General features: G+C 63.2%; 1 protein-coding gene across 2 annotated transcripts; it reads left to right on the forward strand.

The window, feature by feature from the left end:
- The first annotated feature begins 2,251 nt into the window (after positions 1-2,251).
- Positions 2,252-16,382, forward strand: ERICH1 (glutamate rich 1). 2 transcript variants are annotated; one of them, XM_084878341.1, is made up of 6 exons: positions 2,252-2,343; positions 4,172-4,303; positions 7,232-7,441; positions 13,414-14,250; positions 15,214-15,405; positions 15,968-16,382. In XM_084878341.1, exons 1-6 carry the CDS (start codon positions 2,322-2,324, stop codon positions 16,081-16,083), a joined length of 1,509 nt encoding a protein of 502 aa, XP_084734467.1. In that variant the 5' UTR covers positions 2,252-2,321; the 3' UTR covers positions 16,084-16,382. The 2 variants fall into 2 exon arrangements, with proteins under 2 accessions (XP_084734467.1, XP_084734466.1); XM_084878340.1 differs by lacking the exon at positions 15,968-16,382 and adding an exon at positions 15,603-15,932 and having other exon boundaries at positions 15,214-15,477.
- Positions 16,383-16,769: the final 387 nt, after the last annotated feature.

Here is a 16,769-nt window from a genome sequence, read left to right on the forward strand (position 1 = left end):
GTGGCTGTCCCACGGCTCACCCACCGCCTACGGAGAGGACATCTCGGCTGCTTCCGCGTTCTGACAATTGTGAGCGACGCTGCTGCGAACTGCTGTGCAGGTCCTGCGTGGACGTGCGTCCTCGCCTCCCAGGGTTTGCTGGGAGGCGTGGGAAGAGTACACTTCATTCTGCAAGAAACAACCACACTGTCTTGTCAGTGGCTGCGCGTTTCCGTTTCCTCCGGCAGTGCGTGCGGTTCCCGCGGCCCCTCCTCCTCACCAGCACCAGGCGTGGTCCCTGCCTGGGTTCGGCCTTTCCGACAGGCGTGCGGTGTGGCACACGGTGGCTTCAGTTGGCATTGTATGCCATTCGCCTGATGGGACGCGCTGGAGCTCCTTTCCCTGTGCTTGTTCGCCTCCTGCCTGTCTCCTGTGTCCGCACAGGTCTTAGCGCCTTTCTTATCATGCCGTTCCTGTTCCATCGCTCATTATCCCAGCTCAGCGGGACCAGGTGCTTCACACACAGATCGGCTGTGTATGCGGTGTGTGTTCTGCTGTGTGTGTTTTTAACCCTCTTTTGATTATATGTGTATGTGGCGTGTGTTCTGTCTTTTTTTTTTAATTTTTTTAATTTTTTTTATTTCAGAGAGGAAGGAAGAGGGAGATGGCTGGGGATCGAGCCTGCAACCCGGGCATGTGCCCTTGACCGGAATGGAACCTGCGACCTTTCCGTTCACAGGCAGACGCTCTATCCACAGAGCCAAACCAGCGAGGGCTGTTCTGTCTTTAAAAGCCCGCCAGCTGCCAACCCACTCCCTGATCCCAGTAGAGAGGGGTCTACATGCCATGTATTAAGCTTCTCTCTGGGATTCCCACCAAGCTGGGGCCTCCACCGCTCCAACACCATCACCGTCGCCAAGGCCCCTGGCTACCTGCCCTTGGCGAGGCCGATTGCCTGGGATCAGACCTCGCCTCGCCCATCCGCACCCTTAGAGACAAATGACTTCCGGGGCTCAGCTTCAGGGCAGCCCCAGGCGGTCCTCGGGGAATCGCTGGCCTGGGGTGGCCAGACTGCACACCGGGGCCATTGGACGCCTCTCTTCTGCCACAGCCCAACACGTCCTCGGCCAGAACCTCTTTGGCTCAGTCTCCAAACGGATCCCAAACCCAGCGATCTCTCCCCACCACTGCCCATACTGCCGGCCACCGAGGTCTTCCTTACAGCCACGGCCTCCGGGGCTCCGTGCTTCCTCCACCGACATCTGCTCTGGGGACAGCGCCCCAAGGACTTCTTCCGGATGTCAGATGACTTCACTGTGTCTCAAACCAGGGCCCTTCCACCTTGCCCACCTCGCCGCTGGAAAACCCAAAGCTGAGCCCCCCCAACCCCCACCTGGAGTCTGACCCCATCCCTCACTCCCTCACCCGCCTGGCCCTGTGCCCTCACGCTGGCCTGGGGGGAGGGGGCACTGCTGCCGGACACAACCCTCAGGGCCTGGGACACTGGCTGCCCCTGCTGGGAGCCCGGCTCAGATTCCCTGAGGCTCCCTGATTCCTCACCTGCCCCCCTGAACCGCCCTACTGCCCTGTCTCCCCAAGTTCGCACCTCCCTTCACACTGTCACCCCACCCCTCGCGGGGGCACCCCAGCATGCAGAACAGTGACCGACACCGCTCCAAAATACGTTTCCCAAGGCATACACCGGGGAGGGGGCAAACCCAGGTCCCGGGGTGGGGTGCGGGCGGGAGGAGGCCTCGGTGCGGACGCGGGCGCCGGCTCCTGTGGGACCCCCTTTTCCCAGGCCGCGCGGCAGCCTTCACCCCGCCCCGCCCCGCCGCCCCCGCCACCACCCCCGCCGCCCCGCTGATCCCGCCCGCGGACCCTTCCGGCCCCGCCGATCCCGCCCGGGGACCCCTCCGGCCCCGCCGCCCCGCCGATCCCGCCCGGGGACCCCTCCGGGCCCGCCGCGGGGCCGCCGCACCGGGGACTCAGTCCGGCTCCTCGGAGTGTGCGCGGAGCCCAGGCGCCCGGAGGCCACGCCCACATGCTCCCTAGAGCCAATCCAGAGCGGGGGCGCGGCTGATGGGCACCAATGGCGGAGGCCCTAGGCTCGGATTGGGCAAGCCTGCTTTGTGGGCGGGTCTGCAGGAGCCGAGGCGCCCGGAGGCCACGCCCACAGACCCAAGAGAGCCAATCCAGAGCCGGGGCGAGGCTGATGGGCACCAATGGCGGAGGCCCTGGGCCCGGATTGGGCACGCCTGCTGTTGTGGGCGGGTCTGCAGGGGCGGATACGGAAGCGGCGCTGGGAGCTGGGAGGGCGGGTCGGGGGTCGTGGGACCCGCATGGCTGCGGCGCGGAGGCACGGTAGGCGGCGGGGGCGGCGGCGGGGGCTCGGGGACCCGCCGCTCGGACAGCGCTCGGCCCGGCCCGGCCCACGTCCCCGGACTCCACACCCGGCCGCCGGCGGGGGAGGCTGTCCCCGGTCCCGGGCGCGTCCGGGACCCGCAGCCTCTCCGGTGTCCCAGGGGCTCCAAGGCCTGCGGGGACCCCAGGGCCCGGCGAGCACCTCCAGGGTGAAGGCCCTGATGGCGGAGGCAGGGCCTGCGGCGGGTGCTCACCTGAGCCCTCTGTGACTGAAGTGGAGGTGATGGCGGGGCACATGGTGGTGATGGCTGAGTGACAGGTTTAACCAGCGCCACAGGCAGGGCCCTCACCATGCCCTGTGACCTCCGTCACCCTGGAGAAGGGGGGGTCCGGTGCCCAGCGGCGCTGAGCCCTGAGCCTGACCCCTCTGCAGAAGTTTAAGGTCGCACGCAGCCTGATGGCCTCACAGCCTGATGGCCCCACAGCCTAATGGCCTCACAGCCTGATGGCCCCACAGGCCCAATGGCCCCACAGGCCCGATGGCCTCACAGGCCCGATGGCCCCACAGGCCCGATGGCCCCACAGGCCCGATGGCCCCACAGGCCCGATGGCCTCACAGCCTGATGGCCCCACAGCCTGATGGCCCCACAGGCCCGATGGCCTCACAGCCTGATGGCCCCACAGGCCCGATGGCCCCACAGCCCGATGGCCTCACAGCCTGATGGCCCCACAGGCCCGATGGCCTCACAGCCTGATGGCCCCACAGGCCCAATGGCCCCACAGGTGTGGCCGCTCCTGCGGTTACAAAGATGCCTCCTTGGGATGGCAGCTGTGAGGTTCTCTCTCAGCGGCGGTCAAGATGTTTACCACCTCCGGGAGTTTGTGGTTGGAACAGATTCAGCACTTGGACTTGGGCGAAGCGTGAAAGCCGGAGGCGCCCTGTCTTCCGTTTCGCCGCTCTGTGGCCGGGATGGCTGACAGTTGGGGGGGGGGGGTGACGGCGGAGAGGGCCGTGGCCGCACCTGCCCTGCCTGCCTCCCCACGGCTGGCTGCTCCCTGAGACGGAGGACACGGCCGCGCGGGCACTCACAGAGGGAACTCGGGAAGTGGACACACGGAGCTCATTCCCTGGTCCACGCGGGCAGGAGCTGCGGCCGCCGCGGCCCCAGCGGCTTCGGGTCGGAGTCCCGGCGGTTCCCTCGGGGGCGGGGGCGGGGGGCTGCGTCTCCAGAGCAGTACGTTTGCTTTTGAACAAGGACGACTCTGCCCTGGGCCCTCGCTCAGGGGAGGCCGTGGGTTCCCAGGAGGATGGTGCACGGCTCCTGGGCTGACGGGAGGGAGGACAGGGGACCTCGCAGCAGCGCTCCTTGAGCAGGAAGCACAGTTGTTCGAAACGTGCTTTCCCGCTGGGCGGTAACCGAGGTAAACCCCCAGGGCCCACGTCCCAGGTGTGCCTCGGTGGCTTCCTCCGGCTTGGACAGCGGGTGAGCACCCCGATGGGACTGTGGGCGCCCCCCCCTCCCCCCGTGCTGGCGCTCAGTGGGGGAGAGCTGAAAGAGCCTCCCTGCACCTCCATCCTGGGGGGGGGGGGTGCTGGGACCCTGCCATTACGGGGAGCTGCCTGGCTGGCCTGCGCTCCTGCTGCGCTTTGTGGGAGCCCCCCTCCCCGCTCACACAGTGCTAGCTGGGGTCCTGGGGGGACAGGCACCTTTCTTTCTGGTATTAATATTAGAATATGTTTGTTTTTTTAATAAACTATAGGCAATTTAAATAGAACTGCTTTAAGTAATTCTGTCTTTTTTGTTTTTGTTAATTGGTTGCATTTCAGTGTTTGTTGAAAAAGTGCTGAAGAGACTTTTTCCTCAGGATCCACGCGGCCGAGAAGAGGGGGCACCTCTGCCTGCAGCCTCCGAAACCCCTCCCCAGAAGGAGAGATGCCGGCGCGGGGCCCCGCTGGCAGGTGAGGGGCTCGTGGGTCACGGGGAGTCCCAGACGCACACCTGGCTTCCCCACGGCTGTCTGTCTGCAAGCTGGTCGGATGGACAGGACTGCGGCCAGCCTCGAGGGAGGGACGGGGGCTGCGACTGGGTCCTCACCCTTCGAAGAAAGCGCCCGTTGGGGGCTGCACCGTGTCCTCGGAAGCTCACACGACATGCACCCGGGGGACCGCCGTCTGCACCCCGGGAGAGGCCGGGAGACCAGCCCTGCCCACGCCTGGCACTCAGCCTCCCGCGGGGACGGAGAGGGTGTCTGTCGGGATGTGGGCTTGGTCAGCGAGGAGCTCGGTGCTCAGTCACACGCCGAGGGGAGCCTCGGGGCCCTGAGGCTGGGGTTGGGGCTGGACGCTCAGTCTGGAACACGGCCGGACAGAGAGCTTGCTGGACGTGCCCCGCCACGGAGGGACGGGGCGCTGTCTCAGGAGGAATGCTTCAGGCCACGCTTTCTCTAAAGAGGCCGGGCTCACTCTGAAGTGTCGGAACTGTCAGGGACCAGGGGAGCCGGGAGCTCCGCCCTGAGGGGCTTGTCAGCCGCCGAGCACAGAGCAGAAGGCGGTCACTGTCCCTGGTGAGGATGGCAGTCCGCCCGCAGCCAGGTCGGCAGGCACACAGGCAGCTGGTCCTGGCAGAGGGTTCCCTTCCTTCGTGCTGATGACAGCGTGAGCCACAGATCAAGGACACGGCCCAGGAGAGTGACAGGCAGCCGAGGAGACCCCCGCGGCTCCTCATCATCAGCACAGCTCCCTCCGCTGGCCCCGCAAGCCCACGGAGGGGGCACTGGGCCGGTCCCGAACCGGCTGACAATGTTAGGAACGGTTGTCAGGAACCGGCTGACAGTGTTAGGAACGGCGGGCAAGCATTCAGCCTGGCCAAGGGGAGAACGCCAGACCATCCCGGAAAGGCCGTGGGAGTCCATGGAAGGTGCCAGGTGCACACCAGGGCTCGGGGGGCACACATGAGTGATTTGACCTGACCTTGAAGCTCCGGGGGTGGGAACAGGCGTGTTCAAGGTTACTCATGACACCATCGTTCCCAAGAGGAGGAGAGCGGCAGCTTGTCCCGGGGAAGGCGCCTGTGCCGCAGGAAGGGGCACGCCAGGGGACCCCAGGAGGGGCAGCAGCAGGGGAGACGCTGGCCGGGGGTCCGGGAGGGGGGATGGTGTGTGGTGTAGGTATGCACACGGGTCGCCTGAGGAACAGACGCAGGAGGACGTGACCGAGGAGCTGCCTCACGGAGGGGGCGGCGGCCCCGCACGTCCTGTGTTTACCTAGCGCCTTGTGGTTGTAGCACCCATCCTATCTAATAAAGAGGGATATGCAAATTGACCATCACGCCCTAACAAGATGGCTGTGCCCACAGCAGAGGCAGGGATCCCATAACACAAGATGGCTGGGCCCACCGTGAAGGCTGAGTTCCCATAAAGAGCCTTACCGAGCAATCAGCAGGGACTGAGGCTGCCTGGTGCTGGGCCAGGGGAGGGGACTGCGCCCCCCACCTGGTGGGGCTTGACCGGGGACCTGAGGCTGCTCCTCCCCACCGGCAGGGCTTGACAGGGGACCTCAGGCCGACCTCCCGCCCAGTGCCAGGATAGGTGGCCTGAGGCTGCTCCCCCGACCCGGGGGTTTGACAAGGGAGGGGCCGACCGGGTCTGGATCTAGCCCAATGGGGGAGGAGCTGGCCAGGTCTGGGTCTCGCACAATTTCGAGGCGCACCTGGGTGGGCAGGGACTTGACACTGGTTCCTGTGGAGCGCCCCAGACTCTGACAGCAGGAAGGTTTTCATATACATTTGACTAATTTTCTTTCATCTTTGACAATCCTATTATAGAGAAAGGGCAGATAGCAATATTAAAATATTCCCTCTAATTCCCTTTTAATGTGCACGGATTCCGTGCACCGGGTCACTGGTTAGTATATAATAAATAGAATCCTCTAAAGATGTGTTCATTTTACAAAGCTTAAGGGATTTCCCCACCCACACACCTCACTGAGCGGATGACGCTGTGTTTAACAGAAACAAAAAGGAACCTAGAGAGGAGGTACGGGACGCTGGAGGAAACAGCGAGGCCGGGAGAATGTTTTAAGTCTCGGTAACGTAGCTGCTGACTGACAAAGAAGAAATGTTTTTTGTGTTTGGCGAGATTTGGAAGCCTCTGGGACCAGAGCCTTGTGGCGTGGGGTCCAGGGGGACCGGAGTCAGGGTTGAAGGGCACGGATGGGCCACATCTATTTTGAAGAAGTGGCGTTAGAAGTTTAAGTTTTAAAAATTTGGCCCTCCAAAGAAATTTCAATCGTTGTACTGTTGATATTTGGCTCTGTGGACTAATGAGTTTGCCGACCACTGCTCTAGTAGTATTATATTTAAAATATTTTTTTCTTGAAAAAAAAGACTATATTTTAAATCACTTTTGATTGATATTATATATATATATATTATATAATATACAAGTGTATGACCTATGTTTTATAATAAAAGGTGCGCTGATCCCATGTATCTGCGTGTGAGTCTGTGTGTACACGCACATGCACATGCACTGTGTATATGGATTGTTAGCGTCCATGGAGAGGAAGGTCCAGAAGATTATGCCACCAAAACGTTGAGACCCCCGTGACAAGGCTGGGTGTGCTCCGTGGGGAATTTTCTACTCGTTAGTGAGTTCTGTCTGTCATCAGAGCCCAGAGCGGACATGAGTGGCCTGGTGTGACTGTGACTGATGGCTGAGCGGCCTTTCCTGGCGGGGGGCCGCTGACGCGCGCTCTGGCAATGTGGGCGGTGCGTGGGGGCCCGCTGAGCGGGTGGAGCTCACTGCCAGCTCCCAGGACAGGTTTGGGGCTCAGTGCGATGACCCCGCGTGGCTGACTGGCCCCTGATGTGCCCGTTTCCTCCTGCAGGTGGCGGCACTGGGACCCCGCCTGGCCGGCGGCTCTACACGGTGGCCTTGCCTCCTGAGGGCTACGTTCCTGCCCCTGCCCAGCCGGAGCTGGAGCCGGAGCTGGAGCCGGAGCCGGAGCCGGAGCCGGAGCCGGAGCCGGAGCCGGGGGCGCCCAGCTGCGCGGATTCCGCGGATTCCGAGGGCTCTTCTGGCGGCCAGGACGCGGCAGGTGAGAGCATGCTTTCCCGGTGACCCGGTGTTGTCATTGATTCACCTGAGTCCATCCTCAGGCCAGGCCTGTCCCCGCACAGCCCCGCGGTGGGCGGCGAGGGTGTGACCGAGGGAGGAGGCCTCCTGCTAAGGGCAGCTCGGTTCTCTCGCGCATCGGCTTCCTGTGACTCTCCCTGCTTCCGGGCCTGGCCAGCGCTGTGCTCCTGGGAGCCGCGTGATTGCACCCCCCTTTGGGGAAATGGAGTTCCTCTCTCCTCTCGGTCCTCGCTGTCTGCTCTCCGGTCACAGCTGCTGCCCGGAGGTTTCTGCCTGAAAAGCAAAGGTAGCTTTTCCTCGGAGTCATCACTCCAGACTTCCTGTGTGTGCAGGAATGTGTGTTTTCAAATAAAATCAGACCCAGCTGGTTTTCACCAGGTGTAAGCCGGAAGCTGTGCTCAGACCTTAATTAGCTGGAGTGTTTAAAATGTGGCTTTCTAGCTCATTGATCTTCCTGACTTCCCAATTAAAGGCTCAGAAACCACAAACCCGAAAATGGAGTTGCCAAGGAGTAATAGATTCATCTTCTTTAGGTGAATTCCTGTAGATGAAAACCTTTAGGATACAATTACTGATAAATAGCTGATACCCACAGCAGGGCACTGTCTTTGTGAGGATCGATGGCTTTGTGAGCAGGCGTCCTGCAGTCTCCGTGAGACTCGGCTGCGGCCCGAGGGCAGGTGTGCGGGCCCGGGCTGAGGCCCTGGGGCTGTCCCAGACCCACCACCTCCCGGCCCGCTCCAAGGCTGAGCTAGATGACGGAGGAAACAGGACGATGGCAGTGCCAGCCGTGTGCTCTGACCCTTCCGGCCATCATGCTTCCTGTCCAGGGGCCGGCTGGCCTGGTGCCTCCTCCTCCGGGAAGGCAGCTGGGGCGGGCCTGCCGCCGGCTTCTGCTCTGACGGAGGGCAGCAGAGCAGACGGTTTCTCTAAGATGTAAAGAAAGGGGAACTGAGCGCCATCTATTCCGTTTAAGTTGCCATAGTAACCTGGCAGAGTCGGTGGTAACTTTTGACTGCACCATTATTACAAGTTACATTTTTATAAGCTGCTTGTGAGGCACAACCTTCTGTGAATTGATTTCTTCCTGTGCTGCCGGGTGCGTGGGGCCGTCAGCACGATCGGGGGGTGCCTTCTCTCCCGGGAGCCGCCGGTTCCCTCCGCAGGCCGAGTCCGCAGCCCGGGACCCAAGTCGGGGCCACAGCAGGTGGCAGACACGTCCTGGGGTCATTTTTCTAAAAGGAAAAGAAGCTTTTCTTCCAACAGAAGTGTTATTTTTGAAGAGTCTCGTTTTATAGACGATGACAGGATGGAACACGTGCCCAGGGGCCCACAGCCCGAGGCGGCTCCAGTCCCGCACATGCCTCCCGTGCGTGTCACACACGGTGCACCCCCCCACGCCTGTCGCACACGGTGCACCCCCCCACGCGTGTTGCACACGGTGCACCCCCCCCACGCGTGCCGCACACAGACACAGAGATTGCCCCTGGTGGCGGCGGTGCCATCCCTGCCCGTCGCTCTCAGTGCTGTGCAGGTTCACAGAGCCGTGCTGATAGCACTTTCTAAAACAGCCGAACCCATTTTATGAAGCCAGCTTGTTAATAACTGCCCCCCCTTTCCCTCCCCTCCCCCACTTCCTGCCCAGCTGAAAGCACCCAGAGTTTTCTGAGGAGCCTCAGGGAGTGCCTGTGCGGCGCTGTGCGGTCCCAGGCTGGTCTGGGTGGGAAGCTGAGCCCCACACGCAGGCAGCGCAGGCTGCCCCGGATGGGGCTGTTGCTGGGTGTCTTCGAGCACTCGAGTGAGTGCCCCCCGGAGGCGGTGCGAGGAAGTGCGCGTTCCCGCCGGGCACCCCAGGCTCATGTGTTAGCTGAAGGCCGGGCAGCAGGCCTCTTCCATGTGCCGGGAGGAGTGCCCAGGAGGGAGCTGTTCTACGCCTGCGAGCCTCGGACAGACCTCACTGGGCACCCCACTGGTGCCCCGAGGCCCAGCAAACAGGGTGGACACAGAGGGGCGGGTGGGAAGCGGTGCCTGCACGTTCCCGGGCGATGAGCTCCTTCCCCGGAAATAGAGCAGACGGGGAGGCACGGCTCCCCGCGGCTGGCAGAGGCAGGGATCCCACAGCACAAGATGGCTGCGCCCACAGCGGAGGCTGGTTCCCTAACAAGCCTTAGCGAGCAGTCAGCAGGGGCTGAGGCTGAGGGGCACTGGGCCAGGGCAGGGATCTGAGGCTGTGCCCCCACCAGCTGGGGCTTGACAGCACCTCAGACTGGCCCCTGCCCCAGTGCCAGGCCCTGGGGGACCTCAGGCTGCGCTCCCCGCCCAGCAGGGCTTGACAGGGAACCTCAGACTGCACCCCTCCCACCCATCACCCCCGTCCTGGCGCCAGGCTGGGGTACCTCAGGCCGCGTCCCCCGCCCTGGTGCTGGGCCAGGTGACCTGAGGCCCGCAGCCCTCACCTGGCCAGGCTTGACGGGGGTCGGGCCGGCCGGGTCTGAGTCTCACGATTTCGAGGCACACGTTGGTTGCTGAGGACTTGACTCTGGTTCCCGTGACGTACCCCAGACTTGCCCCAGAATCTGACAGGAGGAAGGTTTTCATATACATTTTACTAATTTTCTTTCATCTCTGACAATTCAATTATAGAGAAAGGGCAAATGGCAATATTAAATTATTTAATTAATTCCCTTTTTTTTTTTTTAAATATATTTTATTGATTTTGTACAGAGAGGAAGGGAGAGAGATAGAGAGTTAGAAACATCGATGAGAGAGAGTCATCGATCAGCTGCCTCTTGCACACCCCCTACTGGGGATATGCCCGCAACCAAGGTACATGCCCTTGACCGGAATCGAACAAGGGACCCTTCAGTCCCCAAGCCGACGCTCTATCCATTGAGCCAAACCGGTCTCGGCTAATTAATTCCCTTTTAATGTGCACAAATTTTGTGCACCACAACACTAGTATTCTGTGATAATAAAAGCACAATGTGCTAAGTAGCTGGACCTTCCGGACGACCTTCCGGACGGAGCCGAGCCCCCCTCACAGTATTAATAAGTGATGAGACAGGAATGCACTGTTGCGAATACTCAGATTTCAGCCTCTGTCCATCCTGTCCTCTCGGGGTGATTTGCACTAAAAGCTGAATTACATCCTGGTCCCGAAGTGAAGCCACAGGCCTCTCCTGCCCTGGCCGGCACAGCTGCAGGCATTCGGAGCCACTAGGAAGAGAAGCCGCTTTTGAAAGGCAGCATCTGTCCAGCCCGATGGGTTGGCTCAGTGACTAGAGCACTGCCTGCAGATGGAAGGGTCCCGGGTTCAATTTCGGTCAAGAACACATGCCCTTCATATCCCCAGGGTGGGGCCTGCAGGAGGCAGCTGACCAATGACTCTCATCACTGATGTTTCTATCTCCCTCTCCCTTCCTCTCTGACATCAATAAAAAATAAATTTAAAAAAATAAGGTGAAGTCTCCACTCCAAGCTTGGTCAGGCATCCCTGCCCGCAGGCGCCATTGCAGGAGCCACTCGGAAGGTTGAGGCTGGCCCCGCTCGCCCTCCTCCCACCCCTGTGCCTCCAGGTGGAGTTCAGTCTCGGAGGGCAAACCCAGCACACGGTCCTCCCCCCGGCTGGGCTCCTGGCCACGCCGGCCACCGCTCTGCCCCAGGCTCTGCTCGCCCACCTTCCTGGGCGGGACCCGCTGCTGCCAATGGCTGTGAGCCCCGGGCTGTGGGCCGGGCTGTGGGCCGGGCTGTGGGCCCCGGGCTGTGGGCCGGGCTGTGGGCCGGGCTGTAGGCCGGGCTGTGGGCCCCGGGCTGTGGGCCGGGCTGTGGGCCGGGCTGTGGGCCCCGGGCTGTGGGCCCCGGGCTGTGGGTCGGGCTGTGGGGCCTGATCTGTGGGCCCCGGGCTGTGGGCCGGGCTGTGGGCCCCGGGCTGTGGGCCCCGGGCTGTGGGTCGGGCTGTGGGGCCTGATCTGTGGGCCCCGGGCTGTGGGCCGGGCTGTGGGCCCCGGGCTGTGGGCCGGGCTGTGGGCCGGGCTGTTGGCCCCGGGCTGTGGGCCGGGCTGTGGGCCCCGGGCTGTGGGCCGGGCTGTGGGCCGGGCTGTGGGCTCCGGGCTGTGGGCCCCGGGCTGTGGGCCCCGGGCTGTGGGCCCCGGGCTGTGGGCCCCGGGCTGTGGGGGCCGGGCTGTGGGCCGGGCTGTGGGCCGGGCTGTGGGCCCCGGGCTGGCCCGCTGAGTGCCTGTGACAGTGCGTTGGGAACAGACACGCTGAGCTGTGGGAAGGCAGTGGCTTGTTCACACGAAGCGCCTGGTGTCGCCATAGTTAACACGTGGCCTCGTACACGTGGCTTAGGTCCAGGTGGATGTCAGTGCCACTTCCTCCTGGGCCCGGAGCCCCGGAGGCCGAGGAGGGTCACGGGCCCGGTAGCCTTGGCGTTGGGTCCGGAATGAAACCGTTTCCTTCAGATGCTCTGCTTGGGCCCACGTGACCGTGCAGCTGCGGGCGGCTATTTCGGGGCTGTTTCCACTACAGCCTCATCGGACGTGGGAGCCGGGCAGCGGCAGAGACTGACAAGCTGCGGCTATTTTTAGTGAGCACATGTGAGAGAAAGGTGTGTTTGGGGATGGCAGCTTTTCAGAATGAGTGAGCCGCTCAGTTATAAATAGCCAGGCATCCGCTCCGAGTAAACTTCCTGTCGCCTTGCTCGTGGCGGCGGGTCCGAGGCAGGTGACAGGCGGGAGGCCGGGGTGTGGGTGCTGGAGCGCGTGGGCAGCGTAGCCCCCTGTGCTCCGGCCGGAGGGAGGAGGGGCTGGGCCCCCCGCCACAGGGACGCCAGGCAGGTTCGCGCCCGGGCAGGGCGGAGGAGCCGGTGTCTGAGGGCAGGGCCCCTGAAGGCAGAAACGATAGGAACAGAGATTCCAGTCCCTCCTGGAGGCTCGGTGTCCCCTCCGATGTCCAGGCTGAGGTCCCTCCCACTCAGCATCTGAGGGCACGTGGGGACAGCGCCACCTGCCGGCCATGGCAGGGACCTTCCTCTGAAGTCTGCTGGAACCTGCTGGCAGGATTTGGGAGGCCCTGGGTAGGGCCTGTGCTTTGCTCGGGAGGATGAGGGCATGGCTGCCCCTGGCTGTCCCCATCCCCATCCCCATCCCTGTCCCCATCCCCATCCCCATCCGGCCAGTCACAGCCCGGTCCCAGCGGAGCCGTTGCAGCGACACAGCTCCAGGGGGCGGGCTGGAGGGCCCAGGCCCCGGGCAGGAGCCAGGGTGCAGCAGGTGCTCAGCCCCCTCTCAGCGGCTGTGGCGGGTGGTGGCTCTGTCCCCACCCCGGGGTGTGGGCACTGAGGCAGAGCGACCCAGTCGTGTGCTGGGGTACACCGTCGTCATCAATGTGGGGGTGGCCGTGGGAATGATTTTACTCCCAATAAAACTGCAGCAGCTACTCCTTAACACCACACTGTACGACATGACTGTGTCAGCTGTGTGATATCTCTCCAGCCGGAGGCCTGTGGGTGAAGAAGGAAACTTCACTCAGTGCAAAACAGCTCAGAGGTGACACAGACAGCTGGGAGCGCCGGGGCCAGGCCCTGTCCGGCACGGCCTGCTCTGCCGTGCTCCCTGAGACTTCTCTCATCTCCCGTCTCCCCGTGTCATCACCGGGGACCGGCCGGGACTGGGCCCGGACGGGAGCCCGCAGCCCTCCGAGCAGCTGTCTGTGCCTCCGTGCAGGTCTGACGGGCCTCTTTCTAAGAACGAGCCGGCTGTAATTACTTCACTGTAGTCTCAGGATCCGGGGGAGCGTAATCAGTTGAGATACAGTTGAGAATTAAATGTTTTTAATTCCTGTTCTAAAATGACAAGGTCCTAAGGGAAATGTGTTGAACACGCTTGTTGTGGTTCATCATGCAGAAAAGTGTTGTCTTGAACTTGCGTTTTATAGATCAGGAGCCTCCCGATCAGCCGAAGAGAAGGAGGATTCGGAAGCATAAATCAAAGAAAAGAGCCGGCCGGCCCAGCGGCCTTCCTGCGGAGGAGGCGCAGTCAGAGCAACAGCGGGGTCTCCGAGAGGAAAGACCTCAGCCCCCGGGCGCGGACCGCCCCGCCATCAGCAGAAACAAGAGGAGGAAGCTGAAGAAGAGGCAGCAGGTGAAAAGGAAGCGAGCAGCTGGCCTGCTGACCAAAGCTGCCGGCCTCAGCTTCCTGTACGTGCCCGGCGGGGGCGGCTCGGAGCCCGGGGACTCCAGTGAGGGGGCCGGCGGGGGCGGCTCCGACGCTGAGGACCCCGGGGGCGCCGGGGACAAGGAGGACCGGGAGGGCAGCGTGGACGCCCAGCAGGACCGGGAGGGCAGCGTGGACGCCCAGCAGGACCGGGAGGGCAGCGTGGACGCCCAGCAGGACCGGGAGGGCAGCGTGGACGCCGAGCAGGACCGGGAGGGCAGCGTGGACGCCGAGCAGGACCAGGGGGGCAGCGTGGACGCCGAGCAGGACCGGGAGGGCAGCGTGGACGCCGAGCAGGACCAGGGGGGCAGCGTGGACGCCGAGCAGGACCGGGAGGGCAGCGTGGACGCCGAGCAGGACCGGGAGGGCAGCGTGGACGCCGAGCAGGACCGGGGGGGCAGCGTGGACGCCGAGCAGGACCGGGAGGGCAGCGTGGACGCCGAGCAGGACCGGGGGGACAGCGTGGACGCCGAGCAGGACGGGGGCAAAGGCCCCAAAGCCCAGGCAGAGGGTGTCCTCGAGTTTTTGAAGTCGACACAGGAATTGTATTTTTATGATGGTACGTTTCCCCCCGCTTTTCTTTTGAATAATGGCATCTACTTGTTTGGACAAGTAATCAAAGATATTATAATATTTAAAGGCTTACAATACAAAATGACCAATATCCAAAAGAGCCGTTAGTTTTGAGGCAGAAATGAGAACACTGAGGTTCTTCTCACCGGGACCCGACCAGCACTTAGCTTACTCCGCACGGCGGGAGGCACGGCCGCGGCCCGGCTCCCAGCACCGGCTCCGGGCGCGCCCCTCGGTCCGTGTGGGAATATGTTGGAATCGGCTCTATTTCTAAAAAAAAAAAAAAAAAAGTGCAATATGCCCGACATTATCAGGCAGGGAATTTTAACTAAAATAGCTATAGTCAAGATGTTCAAAAACAAAGGGGAAGTTGGAGAATGTCACCAGTTAATTTGAGTCTATTAAGATCCTCAAATGGAAATCCTAGATCTGAAAAATGTAATAACAAATTAAAAACTCAAACATGAGTTTAGACAGCAGATTAGACTCAGCATAAAAGACGGCAGCTGGCAGGCGGGCCCAGCAGAGCGACAGGAGGAGGGAGGGAGGGCGGGGAGAGGTGCGGGCGGGGCGGGGCACAGGACGGGGCTGGGGGTGGCACTGGAGTGTTCGGAGCTCCCGAGGGCCATGGCGCCCAGCTCTCCGAGCCCTGTGAGCTGCCCGCAGCCCTGGCGGGGGTGGCGGTGACGAGCGGACACGCTGTCCTCGGGCGGCCAGGTGTCCTTGCTGCTCCCAGAGGCCTGGCCGTCTGCAGGCCATGTCCTGTCCGGCTCCCGCGGCGCCCGGAATGGAGGCTGCTCCCGGCGGCCCAGGAGCGGCGCCCCGTCCCCCAGAGCAGCCGGTGGGTGTTTCCCTGGGCTCCGCCCGTGGGCCCCGGGCCTTTCTCCCCCGCGGCCTCCCCACTCGGCCTCCGTTCTCCAGTCTCTTCTCCGGCCTCCCCTCCCTGTAGCTGTCTCCAGGGGCGCGGACCCCACCTTCCTGGCGGCCTCGGAGGCGCTGCTGAGGGGCCTGGCCGCGGGCAGCGTGCCCCCCTCTGACCTGCGGGCCCTGGGCTACATGAAGGCGCTGCTGCTGCTGCAGGACCGGGGAGCGCTGTGGGGCGCCCTGCAGGCGTTCGAGGAGCACTGCGCCCTGCCGCCAGGTACGCCCCACCCCCCTGCGTCCCGCCCCAGGTACGCCCCACTGAGGGTCACCCCCCTGCACCCTGCCCCAGGTACACCTCACCAAGGTCACCCCCCTGCCGCCAGGTACACCCCACCATGGGTCACCCCCCTGCACCCTGCCACCGGTACACCCCACCCCCCTGCGTCCCGCCCCAGGTACGCCCCACCGCCCCAGGTACGCCTCACCGCGGTCACCCCCCTGTGTCCCGCCCCAGGTACGCCCCACTGTGGGTCACCCCACTGTGCCCTGCCCCAGGGATGCCCCACAGGCGGTCACCCCACGGGTCAGGAGTCAGGACGTGGCGCTGAGTGGCCTTTCAGGGGCGTCCAGCATGTCTGCGCCTCCAGACCTGGAGCTGTGGGCTCCGAGGGCCGTTTCCTCCGTTCAAATGGAGTGAAAGCTCGTTCCTTCTCCTGTTCCGTCCACTCTGCCCGTGGCTGCTGTCCTGGGTGTTCGGTGGCCACCTGGCCACGGGCTGCTGCCCACGGGGGCCGGTGTCCGGTGCTTCCTGCTGAGTGGTTCTGTCCTGTTCTCTGCAGACCAAGCCCGAGTGGTCTCCGCCTTCTTCAGCTACTGGCTCACCCACATCCTTCCTGAGGGCCCCGAGAGCGAGCCCGGAGCAGCGCCCGAGAGCCGCCCGAGCCAGGAAGCCTGACCGGCGAGGCGGCTGAGCTCGCGCCCGACACAGACCACGGGCCGGGGCCCGGAGGCCGGTCCTGCACGGAACTTACTCCGCGTCCCCGTCCGCCGGCGCCTGAGGCCCTTGCAGCGCGGGCGAGGGGAAGCTGCCGAATCTGGAACCGCCCGGTGCTGCGGCTGTTTGTTCCGCTCTGTGAGGGGAGGGAGCTGTCTGTTTTTATAATAAAGTTTTAAGTTACCCTGTCCTAAAAGCCCGTCTGGAGAATGCTCTGGATGCTAGAATGCTGCGGTGCAGGCAGTGTGACCCGCTGTTTTATCTGTTTCTCCGCACCGGGACGAAGTGTGGAGCAGAGCCCGGTGTGGGGAGCGGGCCTAGCGGTGCTTCTCGGCCAGAGGCCCATCCCCCAGGCGGTGCCACACTCCGGGGGCCTGGCTCCATCCTGAAAATGCTGGGAGCACCGCGTACGCCACCAGGTTCGCGCCCGACGGGCTGGGGGCGCCCGTGGGGTCAGGAGTCAGGACGCAGCGGTGACCGGACACTGCCTTCCACGGGTCCACGTCTGGCCCACTGGAGTCCACACTCACGGGGCCACGTCACTCTTCCTCCACAGAAAGAGCACGTTTCTCAGCCCCGACGGCAGGCTGTGGGCTGCCGACTCCGGGCCTCACGTATTTCCTCCACTTGGCTCCGCGCACCGCGCT

This window comes from Pipistrellus hanaki (genome assembly GCF_964339955.1).
Source record: "Pipistrellus hanaki genome assembly, chromosome: 3".
In the NCBI taxonomy this organism is placed as follows: Eukaryota; Metazoa; Chordata; class Mammalia; order Chiroptera; family Vespertilionidae; genus Pipistrellus; species Pipistrellus hanaki.

Coding starts and splice junctions, on each gene's coding strand:
- ERICH1 (XM_084878340.1), top strand. CDS start 2,322: ATGGCTGCGGCGCGGAGGCACG. Junction 4,304..7,231: donor GCGCGGGGCCCCGCTGGCAG/GTGAGGGGCTCG, acceptor TTCCTCCTGCAG/GTGGCGGCACTGGGACCCCG. Junction 15,478..15,602: donor CCCCCTGCACCCTGCCCCAG/GTACACCTCACC, acceptor CCACCGCCCCAG/GTACGCCTCACCGCGGTCAC.